Source organism: Lissotriton vulgaris, chromosome 2_1, assembly GCF_964263255.1.
Source record: "Lissotriton vulgaris chromosome 2_1, aLisVul1.2, whole genome shotgun sequence".
Classification (NCBI taxonomy): domain Eukaryota; kingdom Metazoa; phylum Chordata; class Amphibia; order Caudata; family Salamandridae; genus Lissotriton; species Lissotriton vulgaris.
In genome coordinates this window covers 617,037,645-617,061,704 of record NC_141687.1, presented here as the reverse complement: position 1 = coordinate 617,061,704, position 24,060 = coordinate 617,037,645, and the positions used below count along the sequence as shown (strand labels likewise).

The following is a 24,060-nucleotide window of genomic DNA, read 5'->3' as shown; positions in this document are numbered from 1 at the left end:
AGAAGAGTTGCATTTGAGAAAGGTTGTTAGTTATTTTAGACGGGGTTGCATATTGTCAGGGCCTCTGTAATTATGTGTCAGGCGAGGACTAAATCAAGCAGCTCGGTTGACTAGATTATGCTGCAAGAAAAGGCAAATTACGCTGCATTATGCGTAATATTTTGTTATAGTATTTCTCATTATTTTGCCATTTTTATGCATGGTAACACAGTCTGGGAAATTGTGCGCCAGTTTAACACCCAAATAAAACAATAAGCAACTAAAAAATGACTAGTCAACCTCTGCAAATGGCCTTCTACTGTTAGAAACATTTTGTTGTTGACATTTGCGGATTATGCAGCAGATGATAGTAGCAAATGCAGCAGTACCATATTTATGCAGAAAACGTTGCAAACTCAGAATAGCATAATTCCAGTGGCCCTGCATATTGTTTTGCCAACTGTAACTTTAGACTTGTATCAATTTCCTGCATAGCATTTAGCAGTTTGTGCATTAAGGTATGTTTAGGATTCTCCGTGACAGTTTAAGATGTCTGCCAAGCTCTTGTAATAAATAAAATACATAAATAGAGGGGCTTTTTTGAGTGCCATTCACTTTCCGATTCTGCCAATCACAGCATAAGCATGAGTAAGTGAGCCCGTCCGCTTCAGCCATTGCCCGTATTGCCTTTTATCTGACAGCATTTTGACTGATCACATGTGGACATCTGCTTGTAATTGAGTGTGCTGCAGTGCCAGGGATTGTCCGTCAGTCACATTCGTTTTGCATTTTCTCCTTTTATAGATCCCCCTTTTTTCTTTTTTTTTGTGTTAAATTTTCTTTTTTTTCTTGAACCATCACTAGCTATCTAGATAATATTACTGGCCACTCATTTACTGTTAACTTAATATGCAGTGCCTTGTCCACTGATTCTAAACCGGGCGGTCATCTTGAAGGGTATTGTCCATTATGTATCAATGCTTTACCATTCCAAGGTAACGTTACATTTGGAAAAAACATTTCAGCCATCTTGGATTTCGACAGGAATTAATCACTGTTTACAATATCATTTCACGATGGCCACTCCCTATATTTTATTTTATTCATTTATTCTTAATTTCAAGCACATGCCCACAATGTTTATGTGATAGAATTGTTCCTTTGTCTATTAGTTCCTGTTTTGATTTCTATTGCATATGCTTGTTCAATACATGTGTGTTTTATTATGAATGGGTGGGTGGATGAATATGAGAATATGTCAGTGGGTGGATCAATGGATACATGAGAGCAAGTGTGAGTGACAGAGCGTATGTATGGTGAGGTACTGAGTACCTACACTCGCCAGCAACTGAAGAGGCACTTTAACTTATAAGCAAAACCTATTGGAATTGCCATTTTTTGTTTATATTACAGAAATTAACCCGGCTTTCGGGGTTTATTTTCTCTAAACGAAAAGAAAACAGTCTAACTTTAAAGTATTGATGTTGGACATTGTCCAAAATGATGCTCACCGTCATGGCTGGGATCTCTGACTATAGTGGGAGGTCATCTGCAGTACTAGTGGAGGCGATGGCCTGGGCAGTGAGGTTGTGGGCTGTCTGCCAAAGAATAAATGACCCCTCAGAGTAGCAGTAACCTAGGTATGTGATGAATTATTATTAGTCTGAACCATGCAGTTGGTCACATAGGGAATGAATATTTTGCGTTTTCATTACACATACTTGGTAGGAATAAATTGTATGATGCAAAAATAATATGCAGACTGGAACCCTATGAGTTGTAGGGTGACGCTTGCGATTTTTAGGAAGATTACAGTTCTACGGTATTCAAGCACTTTCTTCTGAGCACACGCTTAGAATTCATCTTGATAGCCCTCAAGAAGTCTTCCAGACGGAACACGTGTTGGCTGTATTGGCTGCGCTTATTGAGATCATACAACACCGTTGTGCTTTATACTAGATATACAATCCATGTATTATTGGAAAAAATAATCTTAGACATGATGTCTTTGTTCCTTGGTGCTCATTGTACAGAATAACACGGTTCAATCATATTGTGATGGGTACCATACTTTGTATTTGTTTTTATTCCATGCATATATACATGGGACATCATTGATGTGTTGCTCGACTATGTTCATTTGCTATCATAATAAATGTATTTTGTATTTTTTCATTACATATGTATAATACTTTTTGTACAAATCGGTTTTGTACTCCGAAAATTCTTATCTTTTTATTGCTTGAGCTATAGGCGTGCCCAGGGTGGTCAATGACCAAGCCCAGCGCTTGACCAATGATTCAGAAATACAATCCCATGATGCTCTGTAATACCCCCTGTGAATGTAAGACTCACTGCTGAAGATGTGTACCTGTAGTCGGAAGAGTTAAGTGATCTCAATCTCAGACAAGGCCTCAACCTGCAATACTCTGTCAGCTACAAAGCTGACCTGCACTTACTCTCAACCCTCATGCCGCCAGTGTTAGGGCATGCAACGAGAGTACCATGCTCAAACTAGGCACCGCGTCACAGTACTCACTGAATCTCATTCACCAGCCCAAGTAGGACTTTTGCATACAGAGTGTGCCATTATCATGGAGCTTATACAAATGCATGTTGTTGTCTCAACATTGGAGGCTGGAAGAGCTAGACTCACAACTTGGTGTCACTGCAGACATGAATTTCTCTTTTTAATCTACTTGGCAGGGTATGGGTAGTTATATAACACTTATTCCCTCTGGCGAGGCACTGAATGAGGAGTCACTGGGGGTACAGTAGTACAGCATTTCACGATTTCAACCTCCTTGTACTCAATCAACAATGCTGGCATACTAGAAGGCACTGAGGGCTCGATGCCAGCTTTTTTATCCCACGCTAAACCAATCAAATATAGATCCTCTCTATCTCTTACTTAATGTATGTGGCAAAATCTGAAGCAATCTCCCTAGTCCCTCTACTCTAACTTAGCCTGAAACCCCACTTCGAATAAAGTGGAAGGCCAGGTATACCATCCTCTGGACAACATACAAGTTATCTCTCCTTTTAATTGATTTCAGCTCATCATCCAAGCGCTGGTTCTATCCCGCCTAGTCTACAATAAGGTGCTGCTAGAATGCCTCCTTAGTAAGAATTTCTACCTCTTTAAAGTTCAAAACTTTGAAGCAAAGCAGATCACCGGGGTGTCACAAGTCACATCAACCAAATACACAGAATCTTATCCATCTCTCAGTGGAGTCTCTTATGAGACACCTGTATCTGGTCACAGAGTGAAAGGCCGTTCATCTCAGGCCAGCACTTAGCCTGACCCAAAAAGAAAAAAATCTCCTAGTGTCAGATGCTCATTTTGGGCGGCCAACCAAAGCCACTCTCTTTTGCCTCTCTAAAATCCTAACACCATGTAACAGCCCACTGCAGATACTGCCACCTTTTTTCAAAGTCACTTATCTCATGAACTATAGCCATGTTATTTGTTGTTTTCTGGTCTGTTGTGGATATGCGGCGCTTCAATGCCCTTCTGAGCATTGTCCCAGATAGTAAAACACCTAAAACGCTGAAAAATATACAGGACCAGAATCCCAGCATTAGTCCCTCTTTGAATTCACACCATGGCACTTCTGTATTTTACAATGGGTCAAGACAGAGGGTAATTCATTTTATTCAGAGGGATTGTTAGAAACATGTGTGTTATGGAGAAGTGTGGCTCAATGGTTAGAGCGGCAGACCCTGATGCAGGGGTCTAGCACGGGACCAGGGTTCAATTCCCCGCCTCGGCGGGTCTTGGGCTCAAAAATTCCACGGACCTGATAATTCTCGCCTCGGTGCCTATTCCAATCATGGAGTCCCACTCTGCAACTCTGGGCCATAGCTTGCTTAATCTCCACAACGGCCCCCACAACGCTAAGGATGCCTGGCCTCCACCTTGGGGGTGCCCAGGAGTGGACGCCTCACAGGGAAAGCCAGGATGGGTTCCACAGCAGTATTCGTACAAGCGCCTTGAGACCCTTGCGGGTGAGTAGTGCGCTATACAAGTATCAATTTTACAATTTACATTAGTGGGAAATTGTATTTGCAGTGCAGTCTGAATACTGCAACCACCTATAGATGAGCCCTTTCCCCATGAGAAGAATTTTGCTTTGAAAATGTATACCTACAGTCCTAATGGCTTCAGCACTCACACCTGCCTAAGGGCTGACAAAGTTTGATTTTATTGTTACACAATTCAATGGTATCCAAATTACAGATCCTGTAAGATGGAAGGTTCAACTGCCATTGTCCAGATTCGAATTTGTGACATGCAGATCACTAGATGTGAGCAACTAAAACAGAACAAGCCATCTCCACAACATAACAAATACTGAAACCCAATGAAGTTCCACTCTCAGGGGTCAAGTATCTTACGAACAGTTGTGAGGAGCTTATCCAGTCCTTTATTTTTAGGTGCAGTGTTAGTCAAGACATTTTGCTTTTACAAAACAATATATAGATTAACATATGTACTTAAAGGGGCTTTCAGCCAGCCATCTTCATCCATTGGTCATTGTCGGTGGGAACCTGGCATCTCCTCAAATAAAAAGATGAAACAAAACAAGCCTCAACAAAGCCAAAAAGGCAGCCAATGCCAGGGATTATTGGTTTAGCCTATGCTTGTCTTTTAATTGCACTGCCATACTTGTAGACCTGCATTTATCAAGGAAGATACAAAACTATCAGCCACAGAAAACAAAGGAAAAGAACGCGCTTTATCCTGATACCAAACATTTTGGGAGCCCCTTCTGAGACCTTTCAAACACCTACCACTGAGACGGGCTCAGAGTTGCAGCTATTATTTACAGCAGTGCAGAACAACACAACTGCAGTAGCAATCCCTCTATTAACAAAAGTGCATGATATGTTGTGCATGGATGGTAACATTGCATGCAGCGTCCTGAAGTGAGAGAGCCAGTAGCCACCCAGCCCTGGTCTTCCCTTGCATTCCAGTACTTGCAGTCATGAAACTGCGGCCGGCAGGTGCTCTGCACCTGCTCAGGCAGGCCTGGCTCTGCCGGGAAAGAAGGGAGGAAAAAAAACCAACCCTCTTGCCGTTTCTCGTCTGCGCCCCTGGCTTCCCCGAGGGTGAGAGGCGCTGACTCTGTGGGAAAATGCAACAGCCAGAACTGCAAGTAATCCCTGACATCCACCCTTCACCCAGACGAAGCACACGACAATCAAAACTTTCAAAAACAAAAAAGATACAACCATAAATGAAAACAGCACGTTTTATGCAGATCTTTGGAAAGCCCACAGGCCACACTCCTCACCTCCAGTGAACAGCCACCGCTGTCACGAGGACAGCTATTCCCACTCTGAGCAGACTCCCAGGCACCACGTGCACCCTCTGTACAGACACCCCCAATGAAAGCAACGTGCTCGCTACACAGACGCTCTGTAGGGACAAAAGAATGGAGCCCTTTGATACAGCTGTCCCACACCGACATCCCCCTGTATGTTTTTCAACTTGTCCCCATCCAGGTGCCAGCTCATGGTTATTGCCAGTCAAACCCTAAACTCTAGCTGGCTATTTCAATGTCATTATTTGTTGCGAAGAACAAATATTCAGATCAGAAATGTGTATAAGAAGGTATTTTTTCAGTACATAGGGCACTGTGCAATAGGTAGAAGAGGGGCACCAAAAGCGCCCCACCTTGATCTCACAAGAGTAATTTTGACTGTCTATGGAAAAGCCGCCTGTTTGCTGGCCATGTAGCAGGTTTTGGGGTGTAGCCTATTTTACAGAACTCCTGCAGTGAGATCTACGGGTGCCCCAGTGGAAAATTCATGTGGTCCCCTAACAAGACCCATCCTTATATCCAGTTGTGTGGCAAAAAGGCAAGAATGAATGCCATGACTTACTCTTCTTTCCTCTTGGATTCAACTTCCTCATCTAATCTCAAGGCGATGTACCAGCCATCTGACAGGCAGAAATGAATACCAGTATTTAATCCAGGCATTACCTCCTGGGAGCTATTCCTGAAACCACTTCTTAGACTGTGAGGACATACCCAATGATGGGTTCCTGGCTCGGGGACACAATCACGGAAAGCAAGCAACAGCACCACACCAGAAATGCAGCATCACACACAAAAATCAGTATCCAGTATCTGCTCACTTCTGTCACTCTGCTATCGTAACCTCACTGCCAAATTGAACTCTATCCTGACCCACAGTTGAATCTGTAATACTCGACGACTCAGAAACACAGCGAAAAATCTCAGAGAATGACAGCCTCTCATCGAGGACATTGACATGCGTCTGCAGGTCCATTCGTACTTCCACATGAACTGTTGCACCCACAGTTCTCACTAAGAAAGTCAATTTTCCGAAGTACACTTATCTGTAGAAATGGATTTCCAGGCCTCTGCATACATCCAAAGAATGAAGCACACATCCCTAGGAACAAAAGGATTCTTCTGGAACATAGAAGTTACATTTTCAGTTTCAGATTTCTCATTCAAAGGATCTTAGTACTGTAGGATTGGGCTTAGTATAAATACCATGCAGTCAAGAAAAAGCCACAGATAGGGAGCCATATAACTGTGCTTATTCAGCTCCCCCAACTATCTGGGTGGAGTTATTGGAACATGATAAATACATTTTCTTCATCAGGCATAACTGAGATTTCCTGTAATGGTCCGAAGGGTGAACCCTGCAATGCCTATAGTAACAGTGGTGGGTACAGACTAGAATGGATAGCTTGTAAGCTGGTCTAGAAATGATCCACCCCCTGATTGATGCACGGAACAAATCTACCTGTTCAACCTCCCCCAGTTTTGATTGATGATGACCCTGAATATGAAGTGGAGACTATTGTGGATTCCCGTAGAGTGAGACGTCATTTTCAGTATTTGGTTCACTGTAAAGGGTATGGTCCGGAGGATCATACATGGGAACCTGCTGGACATGTCCATGCCCCTCAATTGTTGCGTTTGTTCCACTGATGCTATCCTGGTAAGCCCAAACGGGTGAGGGATATTCTGAGGAAGTTCGGGTAAGGGGGGCTGTACTGTCAGGCTTGATCCGCTCCCGATCGCGTGTGCGCAAGGGGCTCAGCACGACCGGCACAAAAGAGGCTGAGCAAGACGGAAGAGAGCTATGCGCTCTAGTCGACACGTGCAGGTCTTCCGTCTTGCCCCTCTCCACTTACCTGAATTCCTTCAGGTTTGCTCTGACGTTCATCGGTGTCTCTCGCTGGACTCCTATTCCTGACCACTGCTGTTGACTGATGCTGCTGGGACCTTCTCGTTGCTCTTGACACGTTGTCGGCATTCTCTCTCCAAACACCACTTCCTGACTTCTGCTGTGTACCCTGCGCCACAGGGACCTTTGCGATGTTTCCGGACTTCCACTGTTAGTCCAACACCGCTGGGGCCTTCATGTTGTTTCCTGAAATATAAAAGAAAAAAATTAATTACTCACAAATAATTCACCCTCTTCCAGGCAGTAACATTTATTTTGATTTGCATGATTTACATAAAATACTTATCTAATATAGTCTCTACGGTGCATGGAGATTCTGCTCCCTTGCTGATATTGCTTAGTGACTATAAGAAAGATAAATATAAAATTAGTCTCCCGATAACCTTAGGGGCTGATTTATTTTCTTTGTACTTTAGCCTTGCACATTTTTGTATATATTTTTATTTTCCTATTCTTATTCATTTCCGGGATTCTTGTGTTTTTCCTGGTTTTATTGGATATGAACAAGTTGGGCTTCACGGGATTCCACGCTGATCATCTCTTAGGTCAGTCATACCATATACCTCCTTGATTACTCTGTGTTGTTGTTCTAAGTAGAAAGCCCTAAATAGACTACTCTTCCATACAGATATATACCACTGACTCTGCTTTCTGATACTGACATAGCTAAGTGGAAGAGTGATCTTTTAAAGGTAGTTATACCCCATAGTATCACACTAATTGTGCGTTAGTGTTATCTCCCTAATACATGCACATTGTAATACGTATAACTTTATTTCCACAACAGGAATCACATAAGGACCCTTCAACAAGACCAGCCATACCTGATGCACGTTTGCGACGTGTCTCCCCTTTTTCCTTTCCTTGTTTTGTTTCCCCTCTTTCCCCATTTTTACTGTGTTAGCTTGACAGTGTTGGGCCGGCATTGGTGTGTGTGGTAAGTTGGGACCTTGCTGCAGATCTTGCATCTTGCCCCTATGGAAACGACAGGTGACAATTACAGCCGGCTGGTCAAGCGTAGGCATGCACGTCCCAGGCAGCATTAGCAGAAGGAATGTCTACAGGCTCTCAATTGTAAAAAAAAAAAATCAGTCACTACAGCCCTGCCTGAAGCGTTGTCTATGAGATTATCATCAAGAACATTTCTGTGTCCCCATTTTACTGAGGGCTATAGTATGCTGCTTACCTCCTGATCAGGTTCGATGTTTCTTATTACATTATGCAACACTTGATTGTTTTACTGACAACAGGGTCGTCATTACATCTAAATCAGTAGGATCTGATATGAAATCGATCTGGTCTTCTTTCATCATTTTATTCTAGTCTGACAGGCTGAAACATGCCTTACTTTGGATGTAAAACCTGCACATGTGACTGGTCCTCCTGCAAGGCATCGTCACGACCTCTGTTTTGGGGTAAAGTGCATTGTTGCTTCCGTACCTGGACTGATACACACACCCAGCATTTATTTATAGTACTCGGCTGAGAATTCTAGGCATCATATCTGTAATGAGAACAAAAACCTATTTCAGGTAGGTTGTTTTTTCTACCACTAGAAGCAAATGTTTCCTATTTTTAATATCTTGGAACCTGGCTCTTCCAACTATGGGCCAAACAGTCATTGACCTAGGAAGGAAAGCCTGAATATAGTGTTACTCTAAATACCCATAGTCTTACATTCTCTAATCTAGGCCTGAGTCTATTTTTTTCTATTTCTTTTATATATTTCCTTTTTTATTAATCAATAAAACATAAATAGGCATATAAGCGCTGACATCTGTTTAGCCCCCATCCAACCACATAACCAATTAACTAAATTGCAAGGATTTCAGTTTTTCATCAGTGTCATTGATCAAAATCAAGAGCAAAGTGTTCCAGATCAAGTCTCCTTTCAATACTAACAACTTTCTTCCAAAGGAGAACTTTTAACTCTCAGGACCACTGGTTGCTTCAAATCTTAGCTTTCAGATACCTTGTACGCATTTAAGGAAGTTTGTGAGATATGCTGACAGTTCGGCCTGAGAGTTTTGTGTATCAAAGCAGCTGTCTTGCGATGAATTACTTTTCCACCAACGCCACGGTAATCTCCCAAAGATCGAATAAGTATGCTTTTTTTTTCCCTTCAAATCTTGGCAGCTGAATTCTGAGCCTGCTGACACCTATACAGGTGACATTTGAGATTCATGAGAAGAACACACAAGAATTCAAGAATGGCCCAAGTATAACTTTGGCCGGAGTGATTATCACTTTTATCATAAAAGGCTGCAGGCTCCAGAGCACATTTAGATAGCAATGACAATTTACTTGATATCGTTTTGATGTGTTGCACCTCAGACGCTATTGGGTGCAACATAGCCGCAAGGGCTTTCACCCCCTAACCTGTGTTAGTTTGGAATCCTTGAAATAAAAAGGATTTACATTACTTTGGTATGTGGGCCAATGCATCTTTGTGTTTTTAGCGTACCATCTTTAGCTTTGTTTTATGAGCATTCAGTCAACCACTTTTCTTCATCCATTTTTCAAGGTCTGGCATGAGCCAAGACCTTTTGATTAAAATAAAATGATATATAATCAACTTATAGGGGCATTCAGCCAACTCTCTCAATCCACTGGCCTGGTAGTGTGTCATTCACATTTCTGTTCTACCCATTAAAGCAAAGACCCTGGGGTGCAGCGTGAGCCCACGTCAAACATTGACTTACCTCTCTAAGAGGTATGGAAGCCCGCTCTCCCACAACATGCACAAATTAGTCCCTTGTACAGTTTTACAAAAAACATTCACAAATATTAGCAAAGTCAAAAAGCTGGCAGACAATTCAGACCAGTTGGCTTTGCCAATGCATGTTTTTATTATCATGTAATGATCATTTAGATGATTTGCATCTTGCTTACAAATGTAAGTTGACTCAAAAAACAACTGCAAGTTGTCAGCATTATTATAGAGTCTTGATGCATGACAACGTATAAAGTGCTTGTAATTATATATTAAATATATGTGAAGAGAGTGGGGATTCCCAACAAAAGATTCAGATGACATACATGGCTGTTACCACTAAACTGTAAAATATCAAACACAAGAGGAATATTATTTGTAGTTTTGCTTTCTTTAGTAGTCCTGAACAATCCACCCACTGTTGAATGCATGCAATATCTTTAACCAATGATTGTGGTGCATAGGTGAGGGGAGAAGATGTGGCCTAATTGCTATGACGGTCAATCTAAAATCTGGGGAACCGGCTCCTAGTCTTGGCAATGACGCTCAACATCCTGTGACTCTGGGCAAATCACGTATTCTCCATGTGCCGAACAAAAATGAATGTGTCCTTGTGTAACGCAACTGGTGCTCATGTAAAATGTGCGCAATATAAAACTCTGGAAAAAATAGGTTGTATAAATATCTGAATTTATAGCTGAATTTAGGTATAATATGCTGTTTATGGCGCCATATGCTTTCTTGTCAATTTTAGCAGATGGAGTTAGAACCTCTGTGGCCAAGATAGCTGTTCAAGGGGCATGTGTCATCGAGTGACACTTGTACTATAAGGCGGATGTCAATTTCTGCCCTTCTAATATCTGTGTTGTAAATGTTAGTATGGACCCTTCCGATTTCATAGTATCAAATTCTTAAACAGCAACTCAATCAGTAGTTTGGGATTTGTTGACTGGTAAAAATGCTCAAATTGCCAGCTGCTGGTTCTTGGTGATGGTTCTGTTTTAGGGAGCCCCAAACGTCTTCTGAAATAAATATCTTCGAAATATGCTCCTCTAAAACAAAAACATATTTAAAAAAAAAAAAAACAGCTACACTTGTGGGCTTGTCAAGTTCCTCGAAATCTTCCATTGTCGATGTGGATGAAGACGAAGATGACCGCTCATTCTTTTCATCAGAAAAGTTCTTCTTGGCCTTTTGCTCGTGCAAGCTTTCAGTCAACAGTCATTTAGCAAACTTCTCATTGTTCCTTAGGATGTGCCTGTCTGACTGCGGTAGGCTGTTGGACAGCATCTTCTCCCACCTGGCTCTTGCACTGTCTAGTTTTTCGCAGAATGAGAATCTCCGGAAGACCCAGCTATTTTTAAGGCACTCCTGGGTGTTCCATTCATATGTCTTGCTTGGCATTTCTTTTGGGAAAAAACATCTTCACAAATAACTCTGTTCTCGTGAAGCACAACAGGGCATTCCACTATATCCCCTCCCAGGTCTCCTGTGGGAGCACAGGAGGCTTAAGCTCCGCCTGGCCGGCAGTGGCAGCCTTTCTCCAGTGTTCATGTGTGTGTGCGCTTTCCAAAATGTTTCTTCTCATGGGCACTTGTGCATAAGCTACAGGAACTGGTACACCTTTTCCACCCCTCCACCTCACTTACAGTCCTGGCGGTAGGAATGCTAGCTAGGCCCTGCTCTCTACAATTCTTGCCAAGACTGACAAATCAGGTTTTCTCCGTGGTAACGCAAGCAGACCAATCCCCAGCCCTGCAGCCTAGCAAATGGGTGGAAGGGGCCAGGGGCTTGGGGCTCCTAATCTTGTTCCAGGGCGGTACTTCCCCCAAAAAATAAACACATTTGGTTGCATTGCAATGGAAACCCCAAGGTTGTGAAAGTACCTGTCTAAGAAAAGACAGGTGAAAACAGGTGGTCTTTTGGAGAGAAGGCTTTTTATAGTATCTCAAGGGGAAAAGGGAAAACATGTAGATAGCAGGAAATGAGGTAAAAAAAACCTTTGTGTTTTAAAAAAGTGATACAGCAATGCCTACACTTTGAGGTGCCATCAAACTTCATGGAATAAGGAATTAATGAGTACCATCTTCCAAAGTTATATCTGAGTCCCTGCTTAACAGATGCCCGAGTGTGGAATTGTTGTTACTCTTTACTAGAGGGCTGCACGTGACCTCACTCCTCTTGGAGGCACTCTCAGAATCATTTTGGCCATATAACCTGTTTTCAAGTTTTCTGACTTGAAGCTGAAATACCAATTGAGTCAATGTTCCTTAGTATGCCTTTGAAAACGTCACCTTCCCCCGAGTGGCTACCTGCTCAAATTTCACAACAAAATACCATGTAAATGGTTGCTGGACCCAAAATGGTCCTCCAAGATACCCATGATGTCATGTATTGTGTGTGTTTGAGAGGAAGGCCTCATCAGAACCCTGTGCTGAAATCCAGAGACAAACCCAAAGGGATGGAGTGAAACTTCATATCTTGCAGAAATCAGCGTGCAACCTGCAAGTCACTGGTCCTATACCACCACTCCCAGCTTTTTATTGTTGCAGAATCAAAAAAGCATTGTCTTTATGGTGGTTTGACTCCCATCATGCTCCACTCTTCCACTTTTCATTCGTATGTTGCTAAAATACATTATTTGGAATTGCCCTGCTAGCTTTTCATCATTATGTTTTATGTTGATAAAACGGGTGCCATTGAGTTGTTTCACATACTATTGTCTCCTCAACCTCCTAGATTCTAAACAAGTGTTTGCGAGTTGGCTGAAATCCCATTCGCCACCAAAACATTTTACCAAGTTTAAAATGAGGCTGTGGGGTTTATTTGCCATGCACTGCCCTCTAGGTTCTTGCTCCCTAGGTTAATAATAAAAATGTTTTTTGAATGGTTTGGAGCCTCCTTTCCTGCTCAGCCTTTCATCATTTCTAGGATGAAGAATGGAGTGCCTTTGACTTAGAAGAACACCCCTTCTATCGAAGCATAAAACTAATTCAGTGTGTACTGTTATTGATTGCTTTTGTCAGCTGGAAAGGACGAGGGGTGAAATGACCCCAGAACCATTGATCAGTTGTGGGGAAAAAAGTCAGCATCGTCCGCTTTACTTCCAGTTGGCCTGTAGGTTGGCAACGTGTGTGCTCGAAAAAAGGGACAATTTAGAGACCATGCACTAACACCATAGAAATAGAGCAACGCCGCTCATGTCACCCTTAATATTTAGAAGATAGTATTGATGATTTTCCAAGCACCAAAACAGGTTGAGTAGGTAATTCCTTTGGGCACCCACTCTCCTATAAATGCATCACTGGCTTTACATCTACAATCATTCAATTGGCAATGACCATCAGTTCCTGGGATCATATGTGCCCGACCACCACCCACCCTAAGACACACTTGGGAGCAGCAGGCTGTGTTAGCAAAATGTACCTGCTTCCATCACAGGCATCACCCCCAAGGTTAATGGTGGAGCAGGCTACACGAGGCTCTGCAAGAGTCACTTTCTTCAGCCCTCAGAGGCAACGGGTTCAGTATCCCCAAAGATAGATGTATATTTCCTACTGCTAAGGCAAAATATGAGAAAATATTTGTGGCAGGCCTCTGGACGCTGCCAGACAGTTGGGTATGTTCTACGGTTCAGAGAGTCATGTACACAGCGTGTAGCTGGAAAGCTTTTGTCTATGTGCTTGCAAAATTGAACCAAGATAGCCCGTTTTCAGATGAGACATGTCTACGCTGTACTAATGCAAAATGCGGACAGGTCAGTGCCTTTTAACGTCCATAGGGCTGGAAAACAATTAGTTGCATGGCAAACTCAGCAGGCACACACTTTAGTTTGTACCTTCTACATTAGGGCAACATACAGATATGTTTGCAGAAATTGTGTAAACCACCGTATTTTTTTAGCTCAGTACCTGCAAGAGTTAAGTAGAGTGAGAGCCTGGTTAACATTTCTGATTCTTTCCAGCCTCTGAATAAACATGGTTGGGCCTTCAAGAGAGGTCCTGCTTTGCACTAGCAAACCGACTCTTCTCACCACAAATCAGGAGTGTATGTGTACTTGATAGTTAGGTAAATACGCATTAGCTTAGGATGGTCTTTAGAAAGATTGCATTAACTAGCCCAAGGCTCAGGCACGCCTAAAGAAAGGGTGTGTCTCCCAAGGCTTACCGTCTTGTACAGTTCTAAAGGATATTAGATGTAACAATTTATATATCTTATCCTTCTTATGTGCTCCTTGCCACACAGAGAGCCACCAGGCCATTCACACAAGGTCAGTCCCACTAGTTTAGAGTGTATCCCTTGCCACAGTTTTATCAAGCTGGGTTTTAATTATACATTCCCCCGACATAGGTATTATCCTTGGGAACGCTCGCCCTCCAGAGGGCGAGAACCTTCCTGATTTTTTTCTGCACATCTCTGCGCTCCACCGAGAACGCGCAAAAGACCTGATTCTACTAAGTGCCTAGTCACGCACAACAGTGGTAAGTTGCCCTCCACGTTAACAACCGTCATTCTGTGTTAACATGTTAGCATTGTCCTAAATTTGTTCTCATCTTTATGCCTTCTTTCTTTCCCTTACCTGACCCTGATTGCCTAGAACCCGGCTGGGTTCACTGTGAGTAAACCCCTTTTACTCCTTCACTCACCAAGTTGGCACTTCACTACACTTGTGACTCAGCACTGTTATATCCAGGCACTTCTCCCTGATTAGCTGTCACCTTACATTGCCTGGGTACCCTTAACGGTCCAGCGCTTACCCCATTTTCATCTTGTTCCTTAGATGCCCCCGCACCCTTGGTCCTGACGAGACCCTCTATCCCCGACATGGTCGGAACGCCGTTGACGATAAAAGAAAGCGAACTTTGCATACAGCACTCATGATTGTATTGAGTGTCTGTTTTTCCCCTCTGTTCAAATATTCAGAATGGTCGCTTTCCTAGAAGTATTGATAAATGAAACTTTGTAAATATTGTCACAAATAATCATGTTAATGTTGGTTCTTCATGATCCACTGGGGACACCATTGCACTGGAACTATTTTGTGAATGTACATATTTTGAATTGTGTTTGAAAAACAAGTATACCGTTTAAACTCCTTCCGTGTATGGTGCCTTTCTCTCTCTGACATTGCCTATAACCCTTACATTCTATTGGCTATTATGCTTTACTGTGAATAGAATAAGTAATTATATTACTCCACTTAAACCGTTGTCTTACTATATAAAATACCTTACCACACAAGCATTTGTACTCATTAGAAATTAAGCTGCTGATATTGATTATCTGACTTTTATCAAAGACAACCACAAAAGACAAGCACAAACGGAAATCCTAATGTTGGGAGAGGCTGAATCCAAATTCACTTTGTTGGCTGGGAAGTATGGGTTCATCTGCGACCCCCGCTTTAGAATATAGAAAAACTGACAGTCTAGTTCAACAACACACTTTCATTCATTCATCATATTCGAAAGCTCTGGACGTCATGGCTACTGACAAAACTCACTTTGTCAAAGATTCGTCCATTTCTCCCCACTGATAAACATGCGCAAGGAGTGGGTGCCTTGATGATTGTTCCACCTTGACTACTGCAACGCCTAATACCTGGGTCTGCAAGTTACTGAGATGGAGAAGTTGCAGAGTATACCAAACATGGATGTGCAGCTGACAGGTGGTCTGCGTTGATTCGATCACATTTCATCAGCTCAATTATCATTGGTGGGCTTTCAGTCCACAAGCACATTCCCTTTAAAGTGCAAAAGGCTTACCATCAAATTGGGCCAAAGATGCTCTTTCACCAAATTGCACCTCACACCATCTAGAACCTTGCACTCTCGCTCCCTCTGCCTTCTCCATATCTATCAATACAAAAAGGAACATTGTACGGCTGGTGATTTGGGATCTAGAGCCACAGGCTCTTGAATGCTCTCCGACTTCACCTACACCAGACTTCCAACTATGCTTTATTCAAGAAAAGTCTGAAAACGTACTTGTTCTCCCAAGATTTCTTATCCTCTCTGTTTGTTTTGTGGGGTTAGTGACTGTTCTAGTGTTATGATGTCCCTAGGTGACTGCTGTCCTTTAATAATAAATCTAGCAAGACATCACAACTCGACCACAGCCCATGGTCATCTAGCTCCAATGTGAATAAACATTGAGACTTTTAAAGGCATATGCCAAAGACGATCACTTGGAGTGAAGGGACTAAAATTCCAATGCCTTGGATCCCAAATCGAGAGCAAAAGCCATCCACTTCTGGTTTAGGAACTCTTAAAAACAGAGGTGGTCAGGATGGGATTTGACTAAAACATAAAGAGCAAGGTGGCGACTGAAAAATACTGGCTGGAGTGGCTTTTAATTACAGCAACTGCTACCTTCAAGGGCCTTCCAGAGTAGAGTAAAGAGCAGTTTAATGAGGCCTTGAAATGTGTTATTTGATACCGAACTCCCTTATTTCTGTTTTGGGCACTACACCTATTGTGATACTATCAGTATCTCCAACAGCCAACCATCAACAGGCATTCCTCTTTTCAACAACTTTTTGCCACCAACTTTGCCATCACCCTTTAGGATATTCTTTAAATGAACACAAGTTCTCCACCTACTTGCTAATCTTAGTTCTTGTATACCCTAACCAAAAACCATGGCTGAATTCTCTCTACAGTAGGTCTGCATCACTGCACTCATGATAAAACTAGACCAAGCATTGCAACCAAGAATGCACAATATCCATATTAACTGACATGCCGGCCCTTTCACTACTGACCCTGTCCCCCTTTCCCTTTAGGCAGCTGTCCATTACTCCCATGACCATCTTGCTCCTCTCACTAGAATGAAGCAGTGTAAGACTGGTTGCTTGGGGCCCCGCTTTGAGCACGCAAGTCTAGACATGGAATATTCTATGTTGCAAAGACTTCTGTCCAAGGCCCAAAATGCGCCTCCTTGTGATACCTGCCCACAAGGCCTTATAAGTTGTTGGTGCCAGCCTAGAGGGTGCCATCCATTGCAACCAGAGGTCAGTATCTAGTCCCTTCCTTTCAATCGACATCCTTAGTTATCTGAACCCACAACTCCTCATTGTAGCATTCTCAATCCAAAGATTATCAACACTTTCCTTATCACATTCATTTACTTTAAAAAGTGCCACACTTCTTTCTGGTTATTGCTCATAGAATACACTAGCATGAATCAAGAAAGCGGCTGTCCAAGTTGCCCCTTCAGCGTCTTTCACAGCTCCAGTTCTTCTTCCTCAGACCGCTCTTTTGCTCTCAATTCTCTGAGTAAGAGCTTAAAATCTTCAAATATATTCTTAACATATTTTCCCCTGTGTGGCCACCAACAAGTTTACCTCCAGCAGTTTAACTTCTTGGGTGATATTTCATTAGATTAGGTCTTACCTTTCGACACTCCTGCCTACTTCCAGTAGTTCTCGGTAATTCCCTGCCCCTGTCCTTCTTACTTCTGCTAACCACTTTAACAATCTTCTCTGCCCCAATTCCTTAATATAAAACACACCCCCCACCCCCAACTGCCACTCTTCACCCAACTGCACAATCCTCCCCTTCAACCTCAACTGATTTCGTCCTGGCACCGCCTCCAACACTCTATCTCGGCAGCAGCCTGAAAAAAACTATCTTCCCATCATTGACACTCTGTGTATCCCTGACACCTACATCCTCCCCCCATCTCACCAATCTCTTCTTCCACCAAAACCTCATACTCCAACAATGTGGCTTTACACCCCACCTCCTCACTCATATTTCTCCCAGTGCTCTAGTTTGTCCTCTTACTGTCACCCACTCTCTCATCCAAATCAAATGCATTTTTAAAAGCACACCTCATCAAGTGATTTTTTCCCCCACTATGTTGACTGATCTTCATCAGAGTGGCAATAGCAGACCCTCCCTGACTTGGACCAACTTGGTCGTTCAACATCATCAGGTCAGATGCTCTGGATCATACCCAGTCTCTGGGCAGGGGTCCTCAGCCACACAGAGTGCTCCCAGATCCAACAATATTGTGTATCCCAATTGCCATTGTTGCCTTCCAATGCCCATACTTCCTATCTGGTTGCTTGTGCTGCCACTACTTCCATCTGTGTCCCTATCACCCCCTTCTAACTCATCCTCCACACTCACCAACTAACAAACATCCTCACACAATTCCCATCTCTAGATCACTTCCAAAGGTCCTCTTCCTTCAAAACCGTCTGCTCCGCCATCCTTCTCGTCTACCTGTCTAGTTTTCCCTGAAACATCTTACAGACCCTTTCCTGCCCACTAGCCACACCTGTAATTTCCCTTTATGTTCCCCCCAATCTAACCAAAGATTAGCCTCTTTATCCATCTCACCTGCTACCCTATTTGGTATTGTGATTGTAATTATATAGGGCTTACTAACCCTGATGAGGCGCTGAAGCAGTTTTCGGCAAGTAGCATGCTACTCTGGAACCCAAAGTGTATTGGTGTAGGGAAGTCTAAGTTGTTTACTGGAGCTGTGGACATGTGAGTCTGTAAGTTGGATTCTATAGGATAAAGGACGGAAGAGTCTTGAATGTGTTATTTGGGAGATCATAGTAGTAAAATGAGGTTTGAGATGAGTCAAAGGTGGGATGGAGCGAGTCAAAGTCTAGAAAGGGTTATACGAGATCATAGTAGTAAAATGAGGTTTGAGATGAGTCGGAGAGTGTAGATAAAGGATGAGACATACAGTAGTGGGTTGGAGAAAGTCGAACGTTTTATTTTCTAGTGTCATTAAAGTAATAAATATATAGATACATAACTGCATAAAAAGGTATACATGTATATGGAAAATAATAAAGAGATATAAAATTGTATTAGATAAAGGGGGCATTAGGCAGCGCACAAGAAGGTATCTTCGTCTACTGCTCAACCAAGCCATTGCTAACCTCAACCCATTGCCAATACTCATCTTGACTTTTGCTTGCTCTTCTCCGTACCTCTACTATCTCCTATTAAGCTGGCCCACCACATGTGGAGCAAACATATTTTGCATTAGGGAAGAATCACCTGTTACCTACCCATAACCTTTATTCCTGCACTTTTGCTTGTACCCTCATGCAGATGCCCCGGCCCTACCTCTGTCTTCTTATCACAGTGTAGGCTTGCCCAACCACCTGCTGCTATATAGCTGCTACCAGGTGGCCATGGATGCACACCTACCTTCTTGCCACCAGATTTGTCAATCCCAGCCATGGTAGAATACTCTACCTCTGCTACGGGATCTATCCCTTACACTAAAGACCCCCACCCTTGAAACTGACACTCTCCCTCTATGGTAATGGATGTGCTGGGAGACGTACCAAGAAGAGAACCACCAACCGGTCAGCACATCCTAAATTAAGGTGACCACCTCTCTCAGGTCATGGTTCGAGTCCTAGACTTTGACAAGCTAATGCAGTCTGGGTGTTATAGTCGAGATTTGCTTACATTGAACAAATTAGACTAACACACCTGAAATCAATGATTTGTAGAGCAACTCAAATGGAGACAGCGTCTGCAATAATCTGGAGTGAGGTGGTCACCCTATCTTTGTCCCCCATACCTCTGTACTATCCCTACCTCCCTGGTCCCATCTCAAAGCCCTCTTGCTATGGTGCACCGGACCGGGCCACTCATCCAACAGTGCTCCTGTTGTGTCCTATCCCCGATCCCTTATTCTCATGATAATGTTGGTTTGTCTTTTGACTTCATTCACTGGGTGGCCCCTTTCACACACTGCTGTGCCATAAGACTGAACGTCCCATGGTGCCTCCCAATGACCCGGTGCTTTTACAAAAACTGTACTCCGCAACTAAGGATTGATACAGTGCTTCGACAATCCAGATGCCCCTACAGACCATGAGCCTCCTGCCTTCTTGCTCCAAATGTCAATGTTATTGAGACCTTCTATACTCTAAGCTCTACAGCTCATCTTCCCCGACGCAGACACGTTGGCCATATTTCGCACCCAGACACTGTATATTCCCAGCACCGACTCGGTTCTTGCTCCTCGGGAGCTGTTTCGACTAGACCTGCCGCCTTCACAGTCCTTGAGCCCCACCTCCCCCTCTGCTCCCCGTGTTGTTGTTTGAAAGGGGCTGTGGGAGCTGCACAATCAGCGGCGCCCGGAGCCGAGGCCACGCCCTCATTCCGCACCGGGCTCTGATTGGCTGGCTTGTTAAATGCCCGCGCTCAGCCTTTAAAGGCTGTACCCGCCCCACGCTGCGATCAAAGCTTTGTGAGAGGAGAGGGCGCCGCATCGAGACCCCGCACTAACGCAAGGCTCCCGCACCCGTACGAACGCAAGCCTCCGCGCCTCAGAGCACAGTCCGCCTCCGGAGGGTCCCCGTGCAGCGCCCGAGTACCGAGAGCTACTCCCGCTCGCCTGGAGTAGAGTCGATATCTCCCGAAGCCCACCGACCACAGCCCGAGCCCGAAGATGGGCAGCAGCGACTCCAAGAGCGCGGAGAATGCATGCGTCCTCCAGGGTGTGGCGAACGCCGACCCGAAAAGCGGAGAGGTGAGTCGGGGTGTAGAGTAGCCCACATGGGCTTCGTTTAGGGCTAAAAATGAGTGCATGGAGTGAGACGAAAGGCGCGCACAGGGGAGCCCGCGGATAACTGTCTACGCCCAGATTTCCCGCGTGTTTTTCTCCACGTATCATATTCCCAACACGCCTATGGATTTTAGATCGCTTTCTCTCAATAATCCACACCGTCGCCGGGCTCGCCTCGTAATAGTTCTGAGACCAAGTCTGTTACAAGACTGCATTCACCGTGCCGTCTTTTCCCCTCCCCGCTCCCGGCCTCGCGCTCCTCGCCGCGCATCCCCAGCTCCTCGCGCTGCGCTCGCCGAGGCGTCGTTCTTTGTTCCTCAAGAGAGGGACGGAGTTCTACGGGGCGCGCGCGCCTCCTGCCGGCGGCCAGCTGCGTCGACGGGTGGGTGGCCGCGCGCCCGTAGTCGGCGCATCCCCGTGGTTGGTGGATGGTCTCCCTCTTGTCTTGTACGCACGATTTGCGCCGTAACGGGGAAATAGGATTGGCCAGCTCTGTACGCAGCCGGGGTGCGGCGCAATGTCCCGTATGTTGCACCCTGGAGGGCGCGGCTGGCCGCGCTTCCCCGGTACCCCCCTCCCCCGCAGTGATGTGGGTGATCCCTTACCCCGCTTTGAGTGTCTTGGGTCCTTGCGCGTGTTCATGTTGGGCCTCTAATAGGTTTAAGTATACAGGGGTCCATTTTGTGGCTAAGTCTTACTTTGTGACTTGATGGCGGCTCTAGTCGTAGCGCCATCTGGCGTGTGCAGTGGGTGGCTGTGGTCCATGGCTTGATTCTGCTGGGCGTCTTGGGGTGTCTTTTTTCTGGTGGGATTTCGATCAGTGGTTAAAGCCATGTAACATTATTTCATATGCTGAAATTGTTGGGCGCGGCCTTTAAATTTGGTCTTTGGGTGTTTATTGAGCAGGAGGGTCAGACGGGAGATGCCGCTCTGTATGTTACAGCCCCAGTGAACGCGCTGGGAGGGTATAGGAGCGTGGGTGAAGGAATAGCTTTTCTTGAGGTTCAGTGGATTATCTCTATTGGAGGCTTAAATGTAGTTGCTCGTGTTCACTTACTGGGGTTGGCTGTTTAGATACCACGTAATCTGTTTTTCGTATATATCCGTGCCACGCCCTCTGTGGGTAGAGTGGTACCTTCGGTTGGTCGCTGTTTTATTGGGCATGGCTCACTAGCAGCCGGTCCCGTCCAGTTGTGTTACTGATTTTTGTTTTTCTTGTCCCCCCCCCCCTACAGGAGAATGGACACGTAAAGACCAACGGGGATCTGTCTCCCAAGGCTGACGGCGGAGACTCTCCTGCTGTTGATAATGGTTCCGCGGAACCAGCAGCTGATGCCAAAGCCGAGGTGGGTTCAGGCGATGCCATTGAACCAGCACCAGAAGGAGAGGCGGCGGCTGCTCCTGCTAAGGAAGTCACCAAAAAGAAGAAGCGCTTTTCCTTCAAGAAACCATTCAAGCTGGGCGGCATCTCATTTCGCAAAGGGAAGAAAGAGGCTCCTGCAACAGAGGTGGTGGCTAGTGAGGATAAAGCTGAGGCTGTCCCGGAGGAGGCTAAAGCGGCCGAGTCAGCTGTGGCTTCTGTCCCGGAACAGGGGAAGGAAGAGCCGGCTGCTACGACGGAGCAGGAACCCTCAACTACCCCGCAAGCCGAGAAGGAGCCTGAGGCGGCTGCTGATCCAGTGAAGGAAGAAGTAGCGCAGCCGGCAACAGATAACCCTGAGCCTCCCCAGGCAGAGCCCGCAAAGGAGGAGGGGCCAGAGAAACCTGTAGAATCCGAAGAGCGCCCATCGGTGGAACCTCAAGCGGAAGAGGTTACTCAAGCCGCCCCTTAAGGTGGACTTTGGACACGGGCTTAGGCCTATGGACACTCCTCCCCCTCATGAAACCCTGGGTCTCTTGCACCTGGACACTTGACACACAGCCCCGCTTGCTCCATGGTGCCATTGCTCAGCACCCTGGCCATAAACCATACCCTCCGGACCCATTTCAGAACATTTTGCCCTGTTAACAGCACAACGGTTTCTGCACCCGCTTCACTCTGCAATCCCCAGACATGACACTTCCTTCCCCACTTAAATTAAACGGCACCAACGCAGCTGAGACGCGCCCTAATGGAGCCTAGATTGACACTTGGTATCTACTTTAGGAGTGGCCTGATGGGCCCACAGCCACTCTACACCAATCACCCACTTAACCACTATATGGTTCTTGGAGTTTTCTCTCGGGGCTGTCCTTGGACACGGGTGTTGGGAGGGAGACCCTTTCGTAAAGAGGTTGAGATTGTCTTGTTGGACAAGTCTGGTGCCATTCCTGGAGCCACCTGCCCAAGCTACTAAAACTCACCAGCTCTAAACTCGTGCAGGTAGCAGCTGGCCCCAGGACAAAGACTTATGCATTTACATTCTGTTTTTATCCTTTTAAAATTGTTGTGGTTTTAAAATGCTGACCTGGTTTAATTGTCTGTCCTTGGCTTCGGGTGATATCCGTCACTGCATTCCGGTTTTACTACGAGGGAGGGGGGTGGATTCAAGCTGTGAATTATGAAGGTGTATGTAAATACTTTTTTAATGGCCACTTTTTTGTTTTGTTGAATTTTTTCTAACTGTTAAAGAATTAAATGTTTACCTCTTTCCACTGAAGTAATGAATGCGCATTGTTCCTCTTAGGCCTGTAATGCATTGATTTTCTTGCTCCGTAACTTAGTGTTTTGCGGTCTACCTGGCATTTGATGTGGTGCTCTGGGCTCCCACCCATGATCCCAGAATATAGGAAACTACATCTCTATAAACCAGGATGCAGGGTTTTCTGCTTGAAGGATGAGTGTGTAAAGGACGTGGGCAGAGTGGTCGCATGGGACTTGTCTGAGGTGTATCTTGGAGGGCCAGCCAATTCTGAGAGTACCGACTCGCATGTGCAGTTTTGGAAAGGAGTACTCCAACATTATTCATGTTTGAAAGGGGGAGGTGGGTACTAACCCAGCTGGGGGGGGGGAGTAGACTATGTTTCCTCCTGCGGGGGAGGGTTGCGGTACCTGGTTAGGTGAAGTGCTTATTGAATTTTAAAGAACTTGATATGAACATTCGTTAATATTATTCCTGGGGAATGGTAACATCATGTAACACTTTGCATTTATTCTGGATGTTCTTGCTATAGTTTTATTTCCCCCACATACCCAGTGCCTGGCTGGACTGTCAGACACGCTCCCCCACCACCCACATGCACACTTTAAGAATGTGTTACACGTGGGCATTTTCCACTTGTTACTGAACTGCTATCTTCCTCTGAACTTTTAACAACTGTCCACGGCGCCTTGTATACGTAGCTCCTAACATATAAGACCTTTTTTGGTGCTGAAAGGTCCATTATCAGCAATTTTAATTCTTTCAGGTGAATTTCCATAAAAATCATAAGCATTGAATAGTCCCACCCACGTGTGGGTTCCTGGAGTGCGCACAATTTTTTTGTTTTTGCCCACAAATGTATTTACAAAAACTCACTTTAGGGAGGCCAAATCATTTCTTATAACAAATATTTCTGCACTTTTAAAAGGAAGGCCAGCATATCCCACCTACTTTTATAAT

At 44.7% G+C, this 24,060-nt stretch overlaps 1 protein-coding gene across 1 annotated transcript; it reads left to right on the top strand.

The window, feature by feature from the left end:
* The first annotated feature begins 20,149 nt into the window (after nucleotides 1-20,149).
* MARCKSL1 (MARCKS like 1) lies at nucleotides 20,150-23,118 on the top strand. Its single transcript, XM_086955697.1, has 2 exons — nucleotides 20,150-20,443; nucleotides 21,715-23,118. Exons 1-2 carry the CDS (start codon nucleotides 20,363-20,365, stop codon nucleotides 22,309-22,311), a joined length of 678 nt encoding a protein of 225 aa, XP_086811823.1. The 5' UTR covers nucleotides 20,150-20,362; the 3' UTR covers nucleotides 22,312-23,118.
* The last annotated feature ends 942 nt before the right edge of the window (nucleotides 23,119-24,060 follow it).

Coding starts and splice junctions, on each gene's coding strand:
- MARCKSL1 (XM_086955697.1), top strand. CDS start 20,363: ATGGGCAGCAGCGACTCCAAGAGCGCGGAGAATGCATGCGTCCTCCAG. Junction 20,444..21,714: donor CCGACCCGAAAAGCGGAGAG/GTGAGTCGGGGT, acceptor CCCCCCCTACAG/GAGAATGGACACGTAAAGAC.